The 26,766-nt window shown below is 38.6% G+C and overlaps 1 protein-coding gene across 8 annotated transcripts in view; it reads right to left on the bottom strand.

Annotated features, from left to right (window-relative positions):
• LOC135106420 (uncharacterized) overlaps positions 1–26,766 on the bottom strand; it is a 505,119-nt gene that overhangs the window by 187,973 nt on the left and 290,380 nt on the right. For all 8 annotated transcript variants that reach the window (XM_064015423.1, XM_064015429.1, XM_064015428.1 and 5 more), the window contains 7 exons: positions 11,091–11,230; positions 10,791–10,958; positions 10,507–10,681; positions 10,220–10,389; positions 9,793–10,004; positions 1,203–1,447; positions 676–820 (listed from right to left, as the gene is read on the bottom strand). In XM_064015423.1, the coding sequence (XP_063871493.1) occupies positions 676–820; positions 1,203–1,447; positions 9,793–10,004; positions 10,220–10,389; positions 10,507–10,681; positions 10,791–10,958; positions 11,091–11,230 (1,255 nt within the window). The remainder of the gene's footprint in view (positions 1–675; positions 821–1,202; positions 1,448–9,792; positions 10,005–10,219; positions 10,390–10,506; positions 10,682–10,790; positions 10,959–11,090; positions 11,231–26,766) is intronic.

Raw genomic sequence — 26,766 nt, 5'->3', positions numbered from 1 at the left:
CATCATGCCTAAAGTTGTAGAAAAGAGGAAGCGTGTTGTGCTTACACTTAAGTAGCTGATCAGATCAGCTGCTGATTAAGATTAGCTGATCTTTGTTATGGTAAGATGCGTGAGTGTAGGGTGGTGGTGATTGTGGACATAATTTCACTTCTATTCAAGTATCCGGCAATATTCAAGTATCCGGCACGTCGGCAGTCCCGTTGATGCCGGATAAGAGGGATTTTACTGTAATTAGCATATTATTGGCATTCATCAGATTTGCCACATAAGAGTTTTAGAGTAATTGCATTGCCAAGCAGGCTTACTATATCATGCTATAGTTTCAGCACGCATTACGACACTCTAGAAAACTCCTCTCTCTACTCATATGCCCACTAATGAATACCCAACACTCATCTAACCCATCACCATCTGGTATGCTTACCAACCACGTAACTGAACTTTGTTGTTGAAACATTAGGCTTTTAGGATCACTGTATGGACATGGTAAGCTAACTATATACTGAAATGTTGTACCATGCATCCCACCATATAATAAAAAGAAATCTCCTGCCATTGTATACATAAAGAATTGTTAAATAGGTACATGAATTTTAAACACTTGATACTGTATTGGCCACACTTCATGCTGTACAGGTTAAAGTAAAAACAAATATGCAAAAACATATGATGTACCTCATCTGTAGTGGTGAGCCAACCTGAGGCAGCTGGATGGCAGATGAGAGAGTGAGGGCACTGGAAGGATCCCCACGAGCATCCCATGATAACTCTCCATCCAGCTTCCCACCACTGTCTTGCTGGTGGTCCACAGCCACCTGACCTGAACATACATTCATGAGTAAAACAGCAGAGGTTTTTAGTGGCAAGTAATAATGATGATAATAATAACCAGAAGAAACATGAAATACATAACACAACAGTAAAGAGAATGCATGTCTATTGAAATCTAGTGGAGAGGATTTCATTGCATAACACACAAACTTTATGCAAAAACAAAAATAAATTGACCCTTACATTTATTTCTGAATTGCTAAAAATCCTCTCCAGCAAAAAAGTAGCAACTTAGCAAATGCATAATCTTCTTCAGAAATTCTTCAGAAATGCAATGCTGCACATGTTTATCAATTATATAAAGAAAACATGAAACAATATGGAAGGAGCATTTCTCCTCTGGTCACTTAACATTTATGTATGTTACTCACTGATAATTTCTTGGTCAAGGGGAATCACAAGAAGGTTGAGGGAAAAATTAGTCTTGCCATCCTCAGTTCCAAAAGACACTTCCCCTTCATACAAATCTTTAGTCCATGTTTTGGCATGGAAGTCCATATGGGATAGGGTGATGCCCTCCAGTGAAGCCTCCAGCCCAAAGACATCCACTTGGCCAACCTTCACACTACCCACCAAGGTGATTCCAGAGGGTGTCCATTTAAGAACTTCCTGTCCACTGGACAAAATTTACATATGGTAATAATCTACATAAAAAATAAGATATAAAAATAGTGTCTCTACATATCCTATATAAAAGAGAAAAAGATGGAAACCTCTTTTCTTATGGAAGTATTATACAGTTGGTGCTTCTAAATGTGATTGCAGTAAGTCATGTGTGGCCAATTAGCTTGCCTATTATTTATTTTACCAATGTATCCACCACAGAAATGCCATGTGAGAAAAAGCACTATTATATGACAACACTTGAGTTCTTGCCCATTGCATTGATTGATAATAATGGTCAGTTTTAATTACATTTGCCTTGCAAAATGTGTGCTTTCTTAACAAATACCACCACCCTTACCTGGCCCCCTTGCCTTGTACAACACACATTTTCATATGCAAATTTCTTGTGATAACAAACATACAAAAATGAGGCTAATAATAGAGTGATATGGATAAGGGCTAAATACTAAGGAAATATTTCAGCAAGCTGGCATAAACCAAGTTAAAATATGCTGCCCAGTATCAAAGTTTAGGTTTCTGGAAAGCGTGAGATACCTTGCCACAAACACTGACATCTTGAAAAAAAACAAGGGATTCTGTTCCTTTAGCTGTCTTGTTGTAATGGTGGGATTTTCTTCAGAATTGTGCCTTATGTAATCCAAAGTCTATGAGATGCCAGCATGTTTATGGCGGGATATCTCATACTCTATAGAAGTCTTAAACTTAGATACAAAGTGGCCTACCATAACTTGGTTTATGCCAGTTTGCTGACAATATTTTCTTGGTATTGATCCCTAATCTGTAGCACTCAACCACTTCCACTATATTATCCTGTCTTGTGTATGTGTTAGACATCACAAGAAATTTGCACATATACATTGCACAATACAGCAGGAAGGGATGTGGTAAGGGTGGTAGTATAACCAAGAATTCACACATTTCTCAATGCAAGCATAATTAGAACTGACCATTATCATCAAAACAAAACAATGAACAAGAACTCAACTCAGGTGTCTACTGCCTCCTCCTCTACTATATGGCAAGCCATATAGTAGAGGAGGAGGCAGTAGACACCTGCCGAAATGATGATTACTCCCAGTGAGGTCTAAAGCACTGTTCAAGGGGTGCTGTGAACTTATCATTAAACCCAGCTGTGACCTCACTGAATGTTTCCCTTTGTGTCTCACAACACAAGGGGGCAGTCACAGCCTGCCCTCTAAAGACAACTCTCTTCCTTCACACAAAACTACAAGCACCTAATAACACACACACCCTTCACTCAAAAATTTTAAAATTATCATGGCGACTCCTACACCAGCCTTGGAGTCCCCATCTGGGGAGGGGACCATAAATGTCCCCAGGTCGGACTGCCTTTCTGTCGACGACCCTAAGTGTCTTGACACCCCACTCAACTTTTTCTTCATTAACTTCTGCAACATTCGCGGTCTAAGATCTAATTTTCAATCTGTAGAACACCACCTCTCCTCTTCTAAACCTCATCTTCTTTTCCTCAATGAAACTCAGGTGTCTGAGGCAACTGACAGTAGCCCCTTTTCTGTTCCCTCCTACTTTCTCTATCCTCATTTTCGATCCAAAGCTGGATGCTGCGTTTATGTGCACAATGACTTAACCTGCTCGCGTGCCCATGCTCTTGAATCTTCCGAGTTTTCCACCATCTGGCTACGACTACAGAGTCACTCTCATACTAAATTTATCTGTGCTGTATACCTCTCACCTAACTCCTCTGATTATAAGAAATTCTTTGACTACTTAACTTCCAAAGTGGAGCACATTCAGACCCTCTTCCCTTTTACAGAGATCTCCATTCTTGGAGACTTCAATGTTCACCACCAGCTTTGGCTTTCCTCTCCCTTCACTGACCATCCTGATGAACTAGTCTACAATTTTGCTATCCTCCATGACCTAGAGCAATTGGTGCAACACCCTACTCGTATTCCTGACTGTCTTGGAGATACGCCCAACATTCTTGACCTTTTCCTGACCTCTAATCCTTCTGCTTATGCTGTCACCCTTTCTTCTCCGTTGGGCTCCTCCGATCACTATCTCCTATCTTTATCTTGTCCTATCGCTCCAATCCCTCCTCAGGATCCCCCTAAGTGAAGGTGCCTCTGGCGTTTTGCCTCTGCTAGTTGGGGGGACCTGAGGAGGTATTTTGCTGATTTTCCTTGGAATGACTACTGCTTCCGTGTCAGAGACCCGTTTTTGTATGCTGAGCACATAACAGAGGTGATAGTGTCTGGCATGGAGGCGTACATTCCTCACTCTTTTTCTCGTCCTAAACCTTCTAAACCTTGGTTTAACACAGCTTGTTCTCGTGCTATAAATGATAGAGAGGTGGCCCACAAAAGGTACTTAAGCCTTCCATGATAGAGTCTGGCACAAAGCTTTGATTTCCAAACTACCCTCCTACGGTTTCTATCCTTCTCTCTGTAACTTCATCTCAAGTTTCCTTTCTGACCATTCTATTGCTGCTGTGGTAGACGGTCACTGTTCTTCTCCTAAATCTATTAACAGTGGTGTTCCTCAGGATTCTGTCCCGTCACCCACTCTCTTCTTATTATTCATTAATGATCTTCTAAATCAAACTTCTTGTCCTATCCACTCCTACGCTGATGATACCACCCTGCACTTTTCCACGTCTTTTCATAGACGTCCAACCCTTCAGGAGGTAAACATATCACACAGGGAAGCCACAGAACGCTTGACTTCTGATCTTTCTAAAATTTCTGATTGGGGCAGAGCAAACTTGGTACAGTAAAATCCCTCTTATCCGGCATCAAAGGGACCGCCGACATGCCGGATACTTGAATATTGCCGGATACTTGAATATAAGTGAAATTATGTCCACAATCACCACCCTACACTCACGCACCTTACCATAACAAAGATCAGCTGATCTTAATCAGCAGCTGATCTGATAAGCTGCTTAAGTGTAAGCACAACACGCTTCCTCTTTTCTACAACTTTAGGCATGATGAAAGCGTCAGGCGATAAACAGTGCACAAGCGGGACTGAGTCACTGAATAAACACAATGCAGTGGGCCGCAGGTGGCGCGAAACAGTGCGCTCTGGTGGCGAGGGGACAAAGTATGTCTCACACGGGAATTTTAATCGATTTTATGAGTACACATTGATTTTTTATTGATTTTAAGGCTCAGGGAAAAATGCGCCGGATACTTGAAGCTGCCGGATACTCGAATGCTGGATGAGAGGGATTTTACTGTATTGTTCAATGCCTCAAAAACTCAATTCCTCCATCTATAAACTCGACACAACCTTCCAGATAACTATCCCCTCTTCTTCAATGACACTCAACTGTCCCCCTCTTCTACACTGAACATCCTTGGTCTGTCCTTTACTTATAATCTGAACTGGAAACTTCACATCTCATGTCTAGCTAAAACAGCTTCTATGAAGTTACGCGTTCTGAGACGTCTCTGCCAGTTTTTCTCACCCCCCCCAGCTGCTAACTCTGTACAAGGGCCTTATCCGTCCATGTATGGAGTATGCTTCACATGTCTGAGGGGGTTCCACTCATACTGCTCTTCTAGACAGGGTGGAATCAAAAGCTTTTCATCTCATCAACTCCTCTCCTCTAACTGACTGTCTTCAGCCTCTCTCTCACCGCCGCAATGTTGCATATCTAGCTGTCTTCTACCGCTATTTTCATGCTAACTGCTCTTCTGATCTTGCTAACTGCATGCCTCCCCTCCTTCCATGGCCTCGCTGCACAAGACTTTCTTCTTTCTCTCACCCCTATTCTGTCCACCTCTCTAATGCAAGAGTTAACCAGTATTCTCAATCATTCATCCCTTTCTCTGGTAAACTCTGGAACTCCATGCCTGCTTCTGTATTTCCACCTTCCTATGACTTGAATTCCTTCAAGAGGGAGGTTTCAAGACACTTATTCATGAATTTTTGACCACTGCTTTGACCCTTTTGTGCGACTGGCATTTCAGTGGGCATTTTTTTTTTATTGGATTTTTGTTGCTCTTGGCCAGTGTCCTTCCTACATAAAAAAAAAAAAAAAATAGTGATTTTTCCATGGTAGACACAGCAGCATAATAAGAGGCATGCTAGTTGGTCACATGTAACTCTCTGCAATCACATCAATATGTATATACTTTACTTTTCATAAAACAGGAAAGAAGAAAGAAAATAATATACAGTGCTACATTGTGATTCAAACTTAATGGGTTCTTTTGGGCTGTTTGAATTGTGAATGTTCAAATTGGGAAACAATTTATCCTATTCAAATTAATGTAAAAAAGAATTAATCGATTCCAGATCTCAAAATCCCCTAGTTTTCTTTTTATTTTTATGGGTTTATGTTGTGCCCTAAACATAGAATTGAATGGAAATAACCTGAATTATATATAAAAAAAATACAGTGAAAGAAAATATGAAGAACAATACATCTCTGCACATAAGGCAGCACTTGAATCTTCCTTAAAAATACACAAAAGAGTGGGTTGTCCTATATGTCAGATACAAAAAATTATGACCCTAAAATTGTATGCAAAATACCATTGTAAATAAACACAAACCTCAAAATGATGTGTCATTGAAAGTTCCTGCCATCTTCAGTCTTGAAAACAGTTGTTGTAGTGTATATAATTTTTGTTTTTCACTAGAATTCTCTCTCTCTCTCTCTCTCTCTCTCTCTCTCTCTCTCTCTCTCTCTCTCTCTCTCTCTCCCCATTTCCTGCTCTCCTCTCCCTTCCCTTTTCCCTCCCTCCATCCTTCTCTCTCTCTCTCTCTCTCTCTCTCTCTCTCTCTCTCTCTCTCTCTCTCTCTCTCTCTCTCTCTCTGTGAAATTAAGAACAATCCTGAGAATTGCTAAACAAAATAAAACTGATAGAGGTTGAAAATGAAATTCTATGAATGAGAAAGAATGAAGCAAAAATTACACAGTATGAATGAGGGGAAAGAGAAAATGAAATATCACTCCCTCAACCCTTATCTCTAACATATAAGAGGGAAGGGAGGTGACAAGGAACGAAATCTGAGACTAGATGAAAGAGAAAGGGAGAGGAAAAGAATAATGGGAGGAAGGGGCATACGAAAAAGAAAAGTACAGGGGGCAAGAAAATGGAGAGAGAGAGAGAGAGAGAGAGAGAGAGAGAGAGAGAGAGAGAGAGAGAGAGAGAGAGAGAGAGAGAGAGAGAGAGAGGAGGCAGGGTAGGTGGGATAAATTAGGGGAGTTAGGAGTTGTTTGAACTGAAGGATGTTGAAATCACAAGGTATGACTGTATATATATATATATATATATATATATATATATATATATATATATATATATATATATATATATATATATATATATATATATATATATATATATATATATATATATATTGTTACAACCAGTTTCAGCCCCTCTCACAGATGCCACTAAATCAGATCAGCTTCCCTAAGCCACCTGCTACATAAGTTTAGTGTAGGGCACAAATACAACAAATCCAGACACCTGCTGCTCATCTACAACTATCAAATCTCTAAGGCCGCCATTCAGTTTCACTTATTTACCAAAAAGGAAGTGTAACAAGCACCAACTTAATCCTCCAAGCTGGAAAGAATCAACAAGCCACATTCTAGAAGGCATAGCTACAGCAGGGGACAACCAACTATGAAGATCATATAATATTCTAGGAGCTACCACCCTCTTGAGACAAAACCACCTACACTCACAAAATATTATCTCTTTCTGTTAACCAGTAATATTTACAACCTCCCAAAAGACAGGCCAACACCACCCTCACACAGTAAGGCCTGGGGAGGGAGTAGACTTTACTGTACAACAGAGAAACTATGATCCTCTGTGTCCAAACCTCTCAGCAGAACTCTGAAACCCAGTAACATTTGACAGTATAAAAGAGGATAAACCCAAACACAAGACAACAAAGATGAGCAAAGGAACTTGTCGCTACAAGGTAACTGGCACACCACACTCAGTCAAATACCTATGACTGGTGTGTTATCTACTTAAATCAACAGGGACGAGACTGTTGCTGACTCATATACAATACTAACTAATAAGAGTCCTCTAACATTTGTAAATATAGTCCTATTTTGTGCCAGTACTCCTACTCAAGTTACCAAATCCACTCTGTCTGCTTGCAGTTACCTGATTGAACAAAGAAGGCAGTGTCACCACCTTTGCACTACCTGGCATGGATAAGTCACATGACAAAGGACAAAAGGAAGGGTGGCAGGAGAATGGACAGGGATGACGCACAGCTGCCTGTCTTGCTCTCATTACATACTAACCCTCCCCACAGAGACTGATATCTTTTAAAAAATTACTATGAGCAGACTACAAAGGGTGGGTTCTGATTATTCTGTAGGCAAGACAAACTCTTCAATTTTATAATATGGATGATTCAACTCAAGGGGACAAAAGCAAGTAAGGAAATTTAATTATGGAAAGGGAGTAACTATATGCTTGGAGTTTTAAAGTAAACACGTGGGAGATGGACAGGTACTTATCGTGCCTCAGGCATCTGCTTCACTTGTCTCACTCTCTCTCTCACTCTCTCTTTCTTCTCTTCTTCCTTCTTCATATATATATATATATATATATATATATATATATATATATATATATATATATATATATATATATATATATATATATATATATATATATATATTTATTGTTGTGTGCAGCAAGACTGTAACATGAATGAAGGAAGAAGTGAGGGAGAAGAAGAATGAAGGAAGGAGAGAGAGAGAGAGAGAGAGAGAGAGAGAGAGAGAGAGAGAGAGAGAGAGAGAGAGAGAGAGAGAGAGAGAGAGAGAGAGAGAGAGAGAGAGAGAGAGAGAGAGAGAGATATGAGAAGAGAGACAGGCGGGAGACAAGACTTGGATGCATCTCTGACATGTAGCCTACCCAGCCCAAAGCTCCTAATATGATAGTTATCCGCGCAGTCACTCCTATTCCCATGTAAATTTCCTTACTTCCCCTTGTCTATTCAACTTGAGTCTCACCCAGTATTTAGTAGAAGAGTTGCTTTTGACCTTAACATAATCAGTATTCATCTAACCCCCCATAATTTAATCACTGGTATTTTCAGAAGTGAAGTGTCTTATTCATATAAGCCAGCACAGGGTTCAGAGCAGCAATTGGGTGGCATTTATGTCGCCACCCCCCCTTTCTTGTACCCTCCCCCTGCCCCCACAGCAGCAGAGCAAGAGAGTTTTGGTGCACTTTTCCACAGTCAGTCACTACCCATCCCTTAGACAGGATGGACATACTAAGACAGGCAGAAGTATCTGGCGGAGACTGGGAATATAGCTAGTTGAGTCAGTTGCTTTAAGGGAATAAGTGAGTCATTACCAGCTGTATGCCCTGGCCTACTTAAATAACATAGGAGTCTCCACAGTAGCCTGCCAGGGAGTGTAGTTGCATATAACACATTCCATACCCAGGGAAGTGACTCCTTGGCTATGTGTGTGTGGGCCAAATTCTTGTACAATGAGAAGTGAATTATCCTTCTGTGTATTCATGGGCACTCATCTATAGTCATGTCTCTTGTCAGTGAGCTTGTTCAGTGTCAAATGCTACTGTGTCAGGCTCCTGGAGGGTGTCTGACCTGCAGAGGACTTAAATGATTAGAAGTGTAGTGAAATTTACTCCCTACTCAGGCCCTGATCAGGCCTGCCATCCAGGAAGCTGTAAATGATGTTACTCTGCTAGAGTGTTATAATACCTCACCAGAAGTGGGTCGTGTATTACAAGTGTGGTATTCCCCCAGGATATTATACCTCGACTTTGTATGTGTGGTTGCTTGTTACAATTGTTTCTTTCTAGACATGGTTGGTGATTCTTGCCCAGCTGGTGGAGTTTGTTGTAGTATTTCATTGTCTGTAGGTAGGTAAAACAGACTGGTGACCTCAGTAGTGCAACCTGGTATTAAGACCATTGTTAAGAAGGGTGCATGAGTCAAAAGTGGACCTTGTAACTCATATTAAGCCCTACACCTAGTCACATAAGAGATGACTAGGGGGAAGCTAATCCAGGTGCAGCAACTTTGTGAAGGGGCTGGAAACTGTGGTTGTAACAATATATATATATATATATATATATATATATATATATATATATATATATATATATATATATATATATATATATATATATATATATATATATGAAAAGTCTACAGTAGTTTTAGCAATGGTGTACTTGGACTTAGAATGGAGAGAAAAAAAAAAATCATGTTTTTGATACATGCAAAGTTGACTGTTTTGAATAAAATGGATCATGAGTACTGTGCAAAGCAATGAACAAATTTTGCATAGCAAAAAGAATGTGTCTTTAAAGAACTTACGTAATATTCCAGCTTACACTACCATCCTTGACCAAAATATCAAGGTATATTTCAAACTGAATTACTGAATTTTTGGTATTCATAAAGTATCTGGATGTAGTGGTATAGATTCGGCCAGAAGGCATGACAGTGGTACTGAAGCCCAACACCTTCCCTTCTGCTTCTTGTTCCAGTGTGTCTATGTAACTGAAGTGCCAATTAGCCAAGCTCAGCTGCAATCATAAATTAATACAAGTGTTAAAAGGAAAGAATAGTCTTTTGAATTGAAAGAGATGGAATTATTTGACCAGTTTCAGTAACAATTACTTTTTCAATAGCTTTCAGTCAGATGTTCATTTTTAATAATAAGGAATTACTTTTTGGAGTATTTTCAACTATTTAGATAGTAAATACTCTCTCTCTCTCTCTCTCTCTCTCTCTCTCTCACCTCCAACTCAATGTGATACTTGAATGCATCCTGCGTTTGGTCATAAAAGTTTGCCTTGATTTTGTGGTGTTCTCCATTTACATCAGCAACGATAAGATTCTCCACAGACCTCTCAGTCATCTTCACCCCATGATCAATCTTCCACTCAATATCCACATCTGGAGATGTGACTGAAAAGAAAATTCCATCCACTTAAACTTCAAATGTACTTGTTTCTTACAAGTCTCATTTTTCATATGTATGAGTAATTAAATATTTTGGTCATATGTGTTGCTTATCTCACTTACTCCATAGTTGATTCATAACCTCAGCTGCTAGACCATGATGGTGTGGCACTATCTGTGGCAAATGGCCATTAAAATTAGTTTGTTCTTGAGTCACCATCCATGATGTGGAGTGAAACGCTCGAAACTCTCTACATGCAGCCTCAGGTCCCATTGTCAGAGTTATATTATTCGTTATCTGAAAAAAAATACACATTGACATTAAACAATTACTAAGTTTAGCAGAAGAAATTTTTAATAGTATGTCAACTTCAGCAAACATAAGTCCTAAATCAGTTCAGCTTTACCTGTGAATCTTGTGCATGAGTAATGCATAAGATGCTAGTGGCAAGGTGTGGATAACTGGGAAGCAAAACCTGAAGGCTCATCTCATATTCCTTGTCCTCCCCAGCTCCAACATCTCCAAGAATTATAGCTCTTCCATCCATCACTGCCATCTTCCCTCCCCACATTACCTATTGGTAAAAAACACAGACAGTGTTTTCCAAAGTGATAAATTACTTCATATTTTTGAAACATCAAAAACACTCTAATTAATGTCTAAAATTAATGTCACTAATCATAATAACACATAATATAATCCTCACCTGCACTCTTCCTTCTACACCATTTTTTTTCTGAGAAAGAGTAGCTTCCACACCAAATGACAGATTTTGAGAGGAAAAATTAATATTCTTTAGGGTCACAACCTTGCTCCCATCAAGTGTGTATTTAACCTCTGCTGTACCTGTAGAATAAAACAGATTAATGAGATTTTTTTTTTTTTTATGTATGAAGGGTACTTGCTGAGGCTTACAAAAATTTATAACAAAAGAAACTCCCTAAAGCAGTGGTCCCCAAACTGGTAGTAAATTACCCCCAATTTTTCAGGGGTAATGCAGGGATGACAGAAAAAAGTGAAGAATTCAGTAAAGAAAACAATGCAGTATCTGGCATTAGGATTAATGTGCTACTGGAAAAAAAGTCTTGGCCATTTCATGTCATTTCATCATGAGTTGCATCAGTCATGATAGTGGAACTGTACAGCTATGAGGGTGCTACACATGTGTCACGACAGTTGTGCAATTGTCATGATGGAGTCACAACACCTCATCAATGTCTCAATTGGAAAAATTTTGAATTCTAACAGTCATTTTTCAGTCATGACAAGAGAGCAATGATGAAGACATCATCACAAGAGTCATGATGGAGTCAAGACAGTGACAACACTGACCAAGTCCTTTCTGATTGTGTTTCATAGTTAATGGTTGCCAAGATGTGCAGGTCAGCCATGCTGCCCATTTTCCTCCTGAATGTTTGGCTGTTGGTGGCATGGAAACCTCTTCCTGTATCTCCTCCACCAACTAGGACAGTGTGTCCCTGTACCCTTCACCTTCAACCTCCTCTAAATTAACTTCCACTGGTCTAAAACATCAGTTGCTTTTGGAATGCAATGATGTTGCTTGCTGCTGGACACTGTATGTGCTCCCATGCACCTTCTTTGTCCACAAACATGGCTTCAAACATCTTGAGAAGGGTGAGTTAGCTTGAGGTTGGGTGGTGCCAGCTTGTGTGGGTGGTAGTATTTACCTAGTAACCTAGCTGTTAATCTCATTTCTTCCAGTTGCTCTTCATAAGTCTTTTCCTTCAATTTTGACACCATCTTTGTTGCTGTCCTCCATATTCTTTCTATTTTCCTTATATTCTTCTTCCTATGTGGAAACCATACAACTGCAGCATGCTCCAACTTGGGGCATATCATGGTTGTAATTATTTTTTACATCATATCCATGTCCATGTAGGTAAAAGCCACTCTAATTTTACTTAACATCCTACATGTAGAGCCAAAAATACCACATATATGTTTCTCTGGTGACAATGTGCACTGAATAATCACCCCAAATCCTTTTCATTATTATTTTCATTTCAGCTCATTTTCATTTTGTTCATTGGTACAAATTAAAACACTCCTTCACTGTGCTTATCTAATAGTGCTTCATATTTGGTCTGTACATCCTTGTCTTTCAACAACTTATCCCACTTTATACTTCCATAAAATTTTTAGTTCTTCAAAATTTGCCTTTGTTTTTAACTTTTCTAATTTAATCTCTATTACAAAATGATAATTTTCCCTAATGGGCAGATACTTCATATTTGGCCTGGATTCCAGCTTTTTGGTAAACACTAGATCAAACACTGAAGACTGCTCTTCTCCTCTGTATCTTGTATCTTCATCTACCCACTGCTCTAAAGTATTCACCATAGCTAACTGAATTATCTCTTCACTCCATAAATCTGCACCCTCCCCTAGTTCCAACTATTCCCAATTTACACTCTTGCAATTCAAATCACCCATAAGCAAAACCCTATTTTTTTCTGCACCTTATTTATTTTTCTGATTATATTTTCCAAGCATTTCCATACCTCATCTTGCATCTTATGCTCATTTGTCTTCCATGCATTTGTCTTGGGTGGTATATACGAGATATAGTCAAAAAGCATCCAAACTTTGGCCAAAAAACAAGTAATATAAAAAAACTCATAATTTTGATTTAATCTCCTTCAAAACATTTGCCTTTGGAGCCTACACATTTCTACCAACATTTCTACCACCTGCTGAAAACATATCTGGAAATCACTTTTTGTTATGCTGTAGAGATGTGTCATAAATTTTGCTGAATGTCTTTTGTTGACTAAAATCTTCTCCCTTTGAGTGTATTTTTAGGCTTTGGGACTAGCAAGATGTCACATGGAGCCAAGTCTGAGGAGTAGGAAGCCTGACGAACAAGTGTTGTCTTATGCTTGATGAGGAATGCTTGGACGATGTGATGGAATGAATAGGTGCATTGTCATGGTGGAGTTGCCAGCTCTTTGCTGCCCACAGATTGGGTCGTTTCCACCACACAACTTCACAAAACCAGTGAAGAACCCCCAGGTAGTATTCTTTGTTAATTGTCTGACCTTGTGGTACATATTCATGGTGTACAATACCTCTATAGTAATAAAATCAGGCCATCAATTTAACACTATTTGACCAGTTGTACCACTTCTTTATTTGTGTTTTTCCCATAGCATTATCTCCAAAGGCCTTCTGAATCTTTTTGATAGTCTGGATTTGCATATCACCAAGTTTTTGGTAAAATTTGATACAGTGTCTTTGCTCAGTGTACTCGGTCATCTTGACTCAAAAAGAAAAATTGCATAGCACACTCTTCATATCTGTATTCGATACATCACTACAGGCGACTAGCACCACCTACAGACAAGAAAATTTTTGTACATGCTCAGTAAGAATGTGGCCACTTAATGCTCATGTGGATTTTGCTCAGGCATTATTGCTTTGTGCTAACAAATTCAAGGTTGGATACTTTTTCACTATACCTCATATGTGACTATAATATTTTTCTTTTCGCTGTCTTTAATTACAATACCCAAACCTTTCACCATCCTATCACCATATTCCACTTATTCAACAAAGATATCCTTTTTCACCAATATTAACACTCTTCTCCCACCTTTATCTTTTCTATCACTCCTCCAAATGTTGTAACCTTCCTCTTCAAATTTTATTTGTATTTCCTCTTTTAGTTTGTTATGTGTGTGTGTGTGTGTGTGTGTGTGTGTGTGTGTGTGTGTGTGTGTGTGTGTGTGTGTGTGTGTGTGTGTGTGTGTGTGTGTGTGTGTGTATTCACCTAGTTATACTTTATGGGAAAAGAGCTATGCTCATGGTGTCCCATCTCCATATTTTTTAATATCCAACTTAAATTCTTTGCAATGATGTTTTCCATGCCCTTGCTGGCCTAAACCCTCAGAAGGCTTATGGACCTGACGGGTCCCTCCTATTGTTCTCTGAAACTGTGCCTCCGTGCTTGCACCTTGCCTAGTCAAACTCTTTCAGCTCTGTCTGTCAACATTTACCTTTACTTCTTGCTGGAAGTTTGCCTACATTCAACCTGTTCCTAAAAAGGGTGACCGTTCTAATCCCTCAAATTATTGTCCGATTGCTTTAACTTCCTGTCTATCTAAAGTTTTTGAATCTATCCTCAACAGGAAGATTCTTAAACAACTATCACTTCACAACCTTCTATCCGATCACCAGTATGGGTTCCGTCAAGGCCGCTCTACTGGTGATCTTCTGGTTTTCCTTACTGAGTCTTGGTCATCCTCTTTTAGAGATTTTGGTGAAACTTTTGCTGTTGCCTTGGACATATCAAAAGCTTTTGACAGAGTCTGGCACAAAGCTTTGATTTTTATCCTTCTCTCTGTAACTTCATCTCAAGTTACCTTTCTGACCGTTCTATTGCTGCTGTGGTAGACGGTCACTGTTCTTCTCCTAAATCTATTAACAGTGGTGTTCCTCAAGGTTCTGTCCTGTCACCCACTATCTTCTTATCATTCATTAATGATCTTCTAAACCAAACTTCTTGACCTATCCACTCCTACGCTGATGATACCACCCTGCACTTTTCTACGTCTTTTTCATAGACGTCCAACCCTTCAGGAGGTAAACATTTCACGCAGGGAAGCCACAGAATGGTTGACTTCTGATCTTTCTAAAATTTCTGATTGGGGCACAGCAAACTTGGTATTGTTCAATGCCTCAAAAACTCAATTCCTCCGTCTATCAACTCGACACAACCTTCCAGACAACTATCCCCTCTTCTTCAATGACACTCAACTGTCCCCCTCTTCTATACTGAACATCCTCGGTCAGTCCTTTACTTATAATCTGAACTGGAAACTTCACATCTCATCTCTAGCTAAAACAGCTTCTATGAAGTTAGGCATTCTGAGATGTCTCCACCAGTTTTTCTCACCCCCCCAGCTGCTAACTCTGTACAAGGGCCTTATCCGTCCATGTATGGAGTATGCTTCACATGTCTGGGGGGTTTCCACTCATACTGCTTTTCTAGACAGGGTGGAATCAAAAGCTTTTCGTCTCATCAACTCCTCTCCTCTAACTGACTGTCTTCAGCCTCTCTCTCACCACCGCAATGTTGCATATCTAGCTGTCTTCTACCGCTATTTTCATGCTAATTGCTCTTCTGATCTTGCTAACTGCATGCCTCCCCTCCTCCCTCGGCCTCGCTGCACAAGACTTTCTTCTTTCTCTTACCTCTATTCTGTCCACCTCTCTAATGCAAGAGTTAACCAGTATTCTCAATCATTCATCCCTTTGTCTGGTAAACTCTGGAACTCCCTGCCTGCTTCTGTATTTCCACCTTCCTATGACTTGAATTCCTTCAAGAGGGAGGTTTCAAGACACTTATTCATCAATTTATGACCACTGCTTTGACCCTTTTATGGGACTGGCATTTCAGAGGGCATATTTTTTTTTATTGGATTTTCGTTGCCCTTGGCCAGTGTCCTTCCTACATAAAAAATAAAAAAAAGTGTGTGTGTGTGTGTGTGTGTGTCTGTGTGTGTGTGTGTATGTTTACCTAATTTTATTGTACAGGACACAAGCCAAAGCTCATTTTGTCCAGTCTCCATACCCATGTTTATCCAGTTTTTCTTTAAATATGTGTACACTGTTTGCAGCAACCACTTCCTTCTAATCATTCCAGATTTCAATAGTACAATATGGGAAACTGTACTTCTTGAAGTCACTTGAACATCCACTCTTCTTTATTTTCTTCCCATGCCCCCTTGTATATCTCTCTCCTTCCTCCATCTGTACTTCCCATGCCCCCTTGCACATCTTTCTCCCTCCTCCATCTGTAGTACCAAGTCATTTTTGTCTATTCTTTCCATATTGTTTACTAATTTGTACATTATTATCAGGTCTCCTCTTTCTCTTCTCTCTTGTAGTATTGGTAATGCCATCTCTTCAAGTCCTTCTTCATAGTTTAAGTCTTTCAATTCTGGTACAATCTTTGTCGTTATCCTCTGTATTATTTCCAGTTTCCTTATATCTTTTTTTTCTATGTGGAGCTCAAACTACTCCTGCTTATTCCAGCTAAGGACATATCATTTCTTTAATTTCTTTATCCAAACAGTTAAATGCCACGCTAATATTTGTTAACAAGTTGTTTATAAATCCGAATATCCCATTTATGTGCCTTTCAGATGACAATGTGTCCTGAATCATTATTCCTAAATTTTTTTCTTCACAACTTTTCATTATTATTTCTCCTTCCATTTTGTAATTCCATGAAGGTCTCCTTTTACTATTTCTTGTTTCTAACATGTGGTATTTTCTGACATTAAATTATAATTTCCATCTTTGGCTCCATGCATGTACGAGTATCTTGTCAAAATCCTTTTGCAACTCCTTGCAGTCATTTTTATCCTTTATTATTTTAATTATTTTTGCATCATCAGCAAACAGGTTTATATAACTATTTAGATCCTCTGTCATATAATTTACATATATTTGAAACATAATAGCTGGCAACACAGATCCTTGTGGTACCCCACTTGTCACTTCATGCCAGCTTGAGTTAGTGTCTCTGATTACTGTTCTCATTTCCCTTCCTTGTAAGTAATCATCCATCTATTTCAAATTTCAATATTACTTCCTTTAGTCCTCCTCCATTCTCTAACTACAACATAAGGCTTTTGTGGAGAACTTTATCAAATGCTTTTTTGAGATCCATCCAACAACCCATCCATCCCTCTCTTGACCTCCATCTACTACTCTCATATAGAAGCTCAGTAGATTTGTGACACAGGATCTCCCTTTCCTGAATCCAAATTACGTTTCTATAATTATCTTTTCATCTTTTAAATATTGCACCCATCTGTCTTTAATTACTATTTCACAAGGATTGCTTACAATACTTGTTAGTGACACCTGTCTATAATTTAATGGTTCCATTTTTATTTTCTACTTTTGTATATTGGTTCTTTTCTATTGCCTTGGTACTTTTCCTTCTTTGAACGAGCTGTTGATTATATCCCATATGGGTTCCTCCATTTGTTCTCTGCATTCTTTCAATATCCATCCATTTACTTGATCTGGTCACACAGCTTTTCTAATATTCAGTTCTTCCAGCAGTTTCTTGATTTTTTGTCTCTTTACTTGTGTCTTCTATATTCCTCACTCTGTGACACCACTTTCAGTGCCACAAAATCAATTTCCTTTGTAAGCACAGATTGAAAACTCTCGTTCATTATTTCACTCATCTCGGTAGTTTCATAAATTCTTCCTTCCCTTTTTAACGTGTTTATGCCATCCCTATGTTTCATTTACTGGTTAACATATCTGTAGAAGAGTTTGGGCTCTTCCTTGCATTTTCTTACTAAATAACTTTCAAACTTTCTTTCTTTTCCTCTTCTTATTATAACATATATTATATTAATTCCTTGCCTTTCTGTATTCTTCTCTAATATTTCTGTTCAGTTGTCTCATAATCTTCCATGCCTTGTCCTTTTTCTTTTCTGCTTCTACACACCTAGCATTATACAAGTCATGCTTCCCAACTTTTGCTTTATAGCTTGGTACAAACTGTTGTACTCCCTCTCTATACTTGCTCAAAATATCTCATTTTTTTTGCACTGCTTTACCTTTAGATAGCTCTTTCCAGTTAATTTTTTCCATAAAATTCATTAAGCTCTGCAGTTTGCCTTAGCATAGTTCTGTCTCCCATTTCTGTATTGTTCTTTCCTGTACAACACTTTTTCCTCCTGTAGTTATACTTTTATTGTTATATGATCATTTCTTCCCACTGGACTCAGACAATGTATACTCAGTCTACTTTCTGGGGTTTTTGTGAACACTATGTTCAAATATGATGGTTCTTCTCCTCTGCATCTTATAGCTTCATTCACCCCACATTCTCATTGTATTCACCATCATGGTTTACAAAAGTTCTTCACTCCATGGCTGGACATTTTCTTTCACTTCCATCTCCTCCCACTTAATTCCTTTAGTGCTGAAGTCACCTACCAATAGTACTTTATTACTTTTCCTTATCATTTCCTCTATACTATTTCTTGTTTCTAGTTGCATAATTTTATATGTATTGATTTCCCAAGCATTAGTTTTTGGTGGTATGTATGTCATAATAACTTTCCTTTTTCACTTCCTTTTATCTTAATCACAACACTCAAAGTTTCTATTATTCCATTACCATATTCCACTTTTTCATTGAAAAATATCCTCTTTTACCAATATCATCACTCCTCCTCCTCACTTTCCTTTTCTGTCTCCCCTCCATGTGCTATATATATATATCCTTCTTTTGCAAATCTCAACTTTATTTCCTCTTTTAGTTTGGTTTCCATTAAACATACCACATCTAGTTTATTAATCTTTAAGTTCCAATAGGCTTGACACCAAACAATCAATATTTGTATACATAATTTTTAAACTTCTGCTTGGTGATCTTCTGTGGCATCTTTGTACCACCATTTCTTCACTTTCATGCCCACAACAATCCAAATTAATCTCCTTGCTTGTTCCTGTGTTCTCACCTCTTTTTTTTTTTTTATTATTGTTCGCCAATCTATATATGTTTTTAGTGCTGCCAGATGTATGCATATCTACAAATACTTAGCTCTGCTGAGATGATGTCATGTTGCAAACCTAGGTCTAGTGTGATGACTACACCATATACATAATCCTTCCCTGACACACTCATGGATCCATCATGATAATGCCCTCAGACATGTCAAATAAATATCATAATTATTAGTTTATGGTCTGATCATTTTGAATTGAGTGTTTAGGCATTGTCCTTTTCTGGAGATTCCTCAGTCTGCGGAGCTGCCACACTTATACCAAGACACACCTCATGTCAGGTACTTCCTACCTCAAAATTAAATGGTGTTTATCATATACACTGTGATGCTCTAAAAGAGGCAAGTTAGTGTAATATATGTTTTTTTAATACTTGTTTTTTTTTTTTTTTTTTGCAAACACCACAATACTTGGCAACATTTCCTCCAGGCATTGTCACATCTCCATGAGTGACTGAGTAAGGTCACATGGTTAGAGTGACTGTGTTAATCCATGGTCACTTCCTCTCCCATCACCAACCAGGATGGAAGCTACCTCTCCCACTCACTCTCGTCACCTCCATAACTGAGAAAAAGAGCTTATTTACTCAGTAAATAAGTATTTTTTTAAAGAAAAGATTAATAGGGTATCATTACTTGACCCCTCAAGAGCTGTTGCCCAAACAGTGAAAGCCACCAACGTGCCTTGACTTTTTACCTCGATGGTGGTGTGAAAAAAAGTCATAACTAAAGAATAAAATATAACATTGCAGTTTAAGGGAAATATCATATCTAAAAGGAAACCTATCACATTTACCTTGATGGTGGTGTGGAAAAAAGTTGTAATTAAAGAATAAAATATAGCATCACAGTTTAAGGAAAATATCATATCTAAAAGGAAACTTATCACGTTTAAATGAAATTCACAAAAGAGAGAGAGAGAGAGAGAGAGAGAGAGAGAGAGAGAGAGAGAGAGAGAGAGAGAGAGAGAGAGAGAGAGAGAGAGAGAGAGAGAGAGAGAGAGAGAGAGAGAACAACACACCTACAATCCCTTCAAATAACTACCCTCCCACAACACCCAGCACTCTAGAATAACGTGGGCTGCTGCAGGAATGCCTCCACGACAACCTTAACCAAGAAAAAAACAGCATGCAGTGAAATAACTATTGAAAATTGATTAAATCTGACAACAACATTGCTTCCCGCCCAAAACACCAGCACCACCGCTTGTGCCACACTGACCACAGCCCCAGTGTTTACCCACTTGCTTATATCGCTGCCCCCATGTTAAAATCATCACTGCAACCATAACACATCCCCAATCAACTCAGAGCAAATGTGGGAAGCAGGAAAGGGAAAACGCCATGAATGGAACAACAAACAGTTCTGAGGTTGGTACCTTCTACCACAACAACAACAACAATGCAAACGACAAGGGTGTGGAGCAAGGGAACTCATCTACCACTACCACTGTGCCTACAGTGGTAGTGGTAAATTGTGTCTGTGTAAATGAGACTTTAGTAAGTAAAGTTGTGAAATAAACATTTCATAATCAAGTAATTAAGTTAAACGGAATGACAATAAACATTAAAAACTACTATCCAGTATTATAAAAGACAAAATAGTTATGTATCTGAGTTTGTGGCAAGCCATGAGTATTATGACAGGTATGCTTCAGGATAGTCAAGACATATCTAGTATGTGTCACTCAGTGTCTGAGCCTGCTTCTATTTGACACTGTCAGTTTCTCTGACACCAGTCAAGATATATGTCATAAGTATATACATCAATATTGACATTTTGTGAAAGGAATAACATGCTTACAGTGGGATGTTAAATTAGGTAACAAGCTAAAAAAAGTTTGAGAACCAAGGGACAAAAGGATTATCAAGAATCAAAGAATTGTCTTGAAACCTCTCTCTTGGAAAAATTCAAATCCAAGAAAGGGGAAAATAAGGAAGTAGGCAGGAATTTCTAGAGTTTACCAGTGAAAGGGGTGAAAGACTGAGAATACTGATTAACTTTTGCATTAGGAGGGTGGGCAGAATAGAGGTAAGAGAAAGTAGAGTCTTTTTGACCATGAGAGGAGAAACAAGCAGTTAGTGAGATCAGAAGAGCAGTTAGCATGAAAGCAACACTAGAAGATAGCAAGAGATGCAACACTGCAACAAAGAGTGAGAGGATGAAGACAGGCAATTAGAGGAGAGGAGCTGATGAAATGAAATACTTTTAAGGCCCGGCTCACACTCTGAAATATTAAAAAATAAAAAAAAGATAAAAATTGAGATAATAGTGGATTTGAAGTAGACATGTATGTGGGCAAATATAGGAATACGTATTTAAATGGCTGGAAAATTTTTACGCGCGCCCCACGTGGTGGTTTAAAGATCCGAGGGGCATAACCATTTAAAGGTATAGGCCTTGTTTTGCTGTAAATAAAGCTATTTTTTCCTCGTTTTCTTCCGTGTTTCTGTGTGAGTAATTCTAGACATATGTATGGCAACACCATCATGGTGTGCCTCTCGCTGTTTTCCCCTCAATGAGTGACTTAGTCACCTCAAAAGTCACAGTTAGCGTATGTTATGCGCTGCTTGCTGTGGTTCCCTTGCTAATAAAAGCATTTGTGCTACATTAGCTGGCTTGTTTATTGTTAGTCCCCTTCTAACATTCGCATATAAACACCATGCCTCTTACTAAGAAGAAGAGGAGTAGTCAGCTTCAACCTGGGATCTGCAGCTGTAGGGATGGCAGTGGGAAAAAGCTGGATGGAAGCTGTGGAGATAAGGAAGAGGATGGACAGGAAGAGATTAGCTGGATCACTAACAGAAACTAAGAAGAAAGAAGAGATAAAAGAAAGGAAAATAAGGAAAGTGTGGGAGGAAGAGGAGAAGAAAGCAGCCGAAGGTGAAACATACAGCCCCGGGATTGGGGCGATGGATGTGTAGTACGTACACTACACCTGTTTGGTGAGCATTGCCACTGAGGAGAGGGAAGTCGCTCATTGCTGATAAAACAAAACCTCTCTCTAAGGACTTGGGAATGTGAAGACACCCCAGTAGTGAGGCATTTTGCTGGTAAAAGCGAAAGAAGATGAAGAACAAGGCACCTGGACACGACACCAGGGTAAGTCGGTAGCGTTTTTTTTTTTCATTTTTTTTATATTAGAATTATACATTGATTTGTTGTGTATATTATCAATATGAGTCAAAGAGCTTTGCATGTGAAAATAAAGCCAGTCATGAAATAAATAGCTAAGTTACATTGTACTGAAATCTTTAAATGCCTGTATCTCAAAACTAAAAATTGTTTTCATTTTGTAGCAAATTGTGTTGAGCCGCAGCTCGTGCAGACTTGTTTGAGTTGATTGACTTTCAAAAAAATTATCAAACATTTAAAAATGGTTGAAACTTCCTGTAACTTATGTTGATACATACTGGTTGTCCCTTCATCGTGTAAGCTCGTTTTTTTCAATGAAGTGAAAAACTTGAGTAAAAAAATTTTATCGACGAAAAATCGCGATTGGCACGATGTCGCGCAAAACGTGCTTATTACGGCCTCGATAACTCAGTACGTATTGGGAATTAAAAAAAAAAAAGCAAACTTACATGCTCTTTTTATACTATTTGAGTATTTCCATGTAGAAGCAGGTGTCTCTATGACAAAAAATAACACCAGAAAAAGCGACGTCATACGATCAGCCAGCATAACATATCACATTCTCCTGATCACATAAAGTCGAAAATCAGATACACATTATACCCTGAAAGTTTTAAGTTGAAAGACTTTATACTTTTCTTTTATTAATTTTTTTTTTTTTTGTGTCAGAGGGTGAGCCGGGCCTTAATTCCACATTGTTCAGCAGAGCAGCATGAGTGGAAGCCCCATATATGTGAAGTGCACTCCATATATGGGCAGATAAGATCCCTATATGGACTTAGCAGCTGAAGGAGGTGAGAAAAACTGGCAGAGATGACTCAAAATGCCAAACTCTGCAGAAGCCATTAGAATGAGATAAGATGCAAAGTTTCCATTTCACATTATTAGTAAAGGGCAGCCTGATGTTGTAAGTGTTCAGTGTAAAAGAAGGGGAAAATTAAGTGTCACTGAAGAGGGGATACTTATCTGGAATCTTGTGTTGAGTTAATATATGGAAAAATTGAGTTTTTGAGGTACTTAACAACACAAAGTTTGCTCTGTCTGAGTCAGAAATTTTAGAAAGATAAGAAGTCAGGCATTCTGTGGTTTAATAGAAACCTTTAACTTCTCTGCTGCAGGGTGATGTGGGGGTATATCATACTATTATTGGAAAAATGTTACTGAAAAATCAGGTTTAAATCTTGAAGGTAAAACTTGGGTCAGAAATACCTCTCAGGGAATGGGCTACCTACAATACACAGCTCCATTTTGCAGGAAGAAAATAAAAACCTTTCCATGGCCATTCAACAAATATTTCCATTTTGTATGAATCACCACCATAGCAAGGGTGATTCAAACATACTATGGGGGTGATTCATACATGCTATTTTCAACCCCCAAAAATTAATTTCAAATTATAATAAATGAGATGCTGATGTCTTAAATTAAACAAACACATATATAGTGTTCTATTAATGAAAATAACAATAAAAGAATATGCTTTGAGGCATGACTGCCTTGTCTTGGAGACCCTTATTCAGTGTCTATTTCACCCTTGCAATACCAATGTAAAGAATTATAAATTAGATTTTGCTGTGTGAAATAAAACAAATATGCATCCTGTATTGCTTTACTATTAAAACAGTGAAAAGTAGCTAGTTGTAACTATTTTCTATCACCAACTTCATTTCATGTTAAGTGAGGACAGGGGATAACTTAGCTTGTCTATGTTGCAAAGTTTGAGTCTTCCCTTGCTGGATCACCAACACACCTTTGCAGGATTCCTTGGACACCTTTGCTGTATCTTTTATTAAAGGGAAACAAAAGGTGTCTAAATCCCAAACTTAAACTTCAGCCAGAAAAAAAAAAACTTACATTATAGTTGCTATCGTCCTCAAGAAAGAGGATTTTACCAACATAACGTACCTTTTCCCCAGCATTTCAACGTTCCTCCAGCTCCAGCTCCACCAAAATAAAATCTCCTATTTCCACCTCCTTCTATGCAAATGGATAGGGCCAGCCTTCAGCTTCACCATCTACACTATCTACCTCATCAGAATATTCAGACAAGTCATCCAGAACCACCTCTGGGTTGTATTCATCTTTATTGCTAGGTGGCTCTTGAGGCTCTTTGTGGTCCTGCCACTTTTCTGTTTCTTTGCCACACTCTTCTTATTTTTGCCCTTCTGTTGGAGTTTTTTGATGGCCTTCTCATTTTCTGTGAGAATACATGCAAGGGCCCTCTTCCTCCCTTTCCCATGAGGTCATGCTGCAGCCTTAAGATAGGGACAGATGTCTTCTGGTGTTAGGCTTGTGCTGGAGGTGGAAGGAATGGCAGATGAAGTATTGTCCCTGGAGGTGGATGGTAGGGGACAGTCTGACATACTGGAGGTGGATGGTATGGGACAGTCAGACATACTGGAGGTGGATGGTAGGGGACATTCAGATGTAGTGGAGGTGGAAGCTATGCCTACTGAAATGATAGGCTCCTCAGTTGCATTGCTTGGCTGGGGGCTGGTACTAGGTTTATCAGAGGTGGAGGAAGATGGGACTGCCTCGAAAGCAGGGTGGTCTTCACCATCCTTATTCTGTGGTGGTGCTGGCTGGTCACTGACAGCTGACTACATGTTGACCTCATCAGGGAAGATGTTCCTATTGATTGGCCAGATGCCGGTAGCCGAAAAGTCACTCATCACGTTTGTGGGAGTGCAGACTCTAATCCATGCTTTGGAGGCAAGGTCTGGGAGCATGAGCTCCATAATGTGAGTCTGAGGATGCATGAGGCAGTAGTCATTCAGCAACATCCAATGGCTGTAATTTGTCAGTGGTATAGGGTCACAATCACTATGCCTCTGTTTACTGCATATTCAATGGCATTGATACTCATATGGCATTCTGCATTGTCCAAAATGAAAAGGTTTTTGCTCTCTGGGCAGCAGAATGTCATTGCCTGAGTGTGCCCCAGTATTTGCAAGAAACACTCCCCATTCATCCAGCCATTGTGATTGAGGATGTCTTTGAACCTTGCAATCATCCCTCTCATGAAGGCATCATTCTGGCACTTTCTGGAAATTATGAATACTGGAGGCAGGGAATTACCTCCAGCAATTATAATTCCCACGAAAGTCATGAAAGTTCCTCATTCACAAGAGATCTGCAATGCTACTGGCTTGCCCTTCTCACAGACAACCTTCAAAAGTTTCATGACAGTACTTAGACTACTCCTGTCAGGACAAAATCTGTATTTTTCAATAGCCTCAGCATAAGCAGCAAAAAAGATGCCTACACTGTGCTTACTGAAACTTACAGTCCTGGCAACTGACACGCCCTTTTAAGCCTTCAAAGTCAACTGTGGTTGGCAAGTCATGAATGCATAATACCAGTCTCTGGTGGCAGACTGTTCCTTCTCCCAGGCTGACAGGATACGTGGTGACTTGCAGGCAAGTGCATACTCGTAGGCCAGCTTATGGAGCTCCTTGGCTGGGAGGCTATAAAACATCTTGGCGATCTTGATTGCATAATCATAAAGGTGTGCCTCCTGCTCCTTAGTGAGGACCGTGAAGTGAGAGATGAAGGTCTTACTATCAGCAAACTTTCTAGATCTATTTACTGCATCCTGCAATAAAAAAGGAATATTTTTTCAATGACTGTCCTACATGCTTTTATATTAATATACAACAAGTTATTGACAGGGTTGAGGATAATTTACAAGTATTACACACAACACATCCTCACATTCCCAGAAATTTGTGTTGATGTGAGTCAATAAGTAAAATCATGTTAAATAGCATAATATAAAATGGGCAACATATAAATACATTTGGTATATAGCAAAATACATAGAGTATAGGCTAAAAATTATAAATTTCCCATATCCTACCCATCTGTAAGGTCATCACTTTCACTCCAAACTTCTCACAAACTTCCCTGATACTGCACCTTGTGTTGAAAAGTTTCCTTCAAAGCAGTTCTGTCTGTTTGTCTCTGTCCCTTTGGCACAAACTTACCTGGCATGTTGATGTTAGAAAGTGAATTTATAAGTCATTAAATATCTGACAACTACTGACATGAAAAGTATGGGGATGAAGTGTCCAGTGTGGGGATGCACCGTACAACACTACACTTCACCCATACCTACAGCTGTTTTTGAAAAAAAATAAAATAAATAAAATAAAATAATAATAATAATAATAATAATAATAATAATAACAATAATAATAATAATAATAATAATAATAATAATAATAATAATAATAAAATAAAATAAATAATAATAATAAAAATAAATAAATAAATAAATGTGCCCAATCACCTGTACATCTATAAACTTCACAACACATGTACAATACTACAAATGTTCACTAAACATCAGTACATGTCTAGTATCACCTTTCAATTGCATTGATATTTTTCCTACCATTTCAACCATGTAACTGTATTTTTTTGCCAACTATTATACACCTGATACTTACATTTTTTCATACTAAGTACAACTAAACTAGTATGTAGGGTTTTATCTTATTTGTATGTGAGAATAAAATATGTAAGAAATTTGTGTACACTACACCCCTTCACAATATTGTATGGAAAACCTGCTCCTAGCCCTGTTCCCCTCTAATTAGTATCACAGCAAGTGTTGGGTAAAAGCTAAGTATATTGTCAAATATCACATACATATGCCTAATATCCATATTCAATACCTTACCA

This window comes from Scylla paramamosain, chromosome 13, assembly GCF_035594125.1.
Source record: "Scylla paramamosain isolate STU-SP2022 chromosome 13, ASM3559412v1, whole genome shotgun sequence".
Taxonomy (NCBI): domain Eukaryota; kingdom Metazoa; phylum Arthropoda; class Malacostraca; order Decapoda; family Portunidae; genus Scylla; species Scylla paramamosain.
The sequence above is the reverse complement of the archived record's forward strand: the minus strand, read 5'-3'. Positions and strand labels throughout refer to the sequence as shown.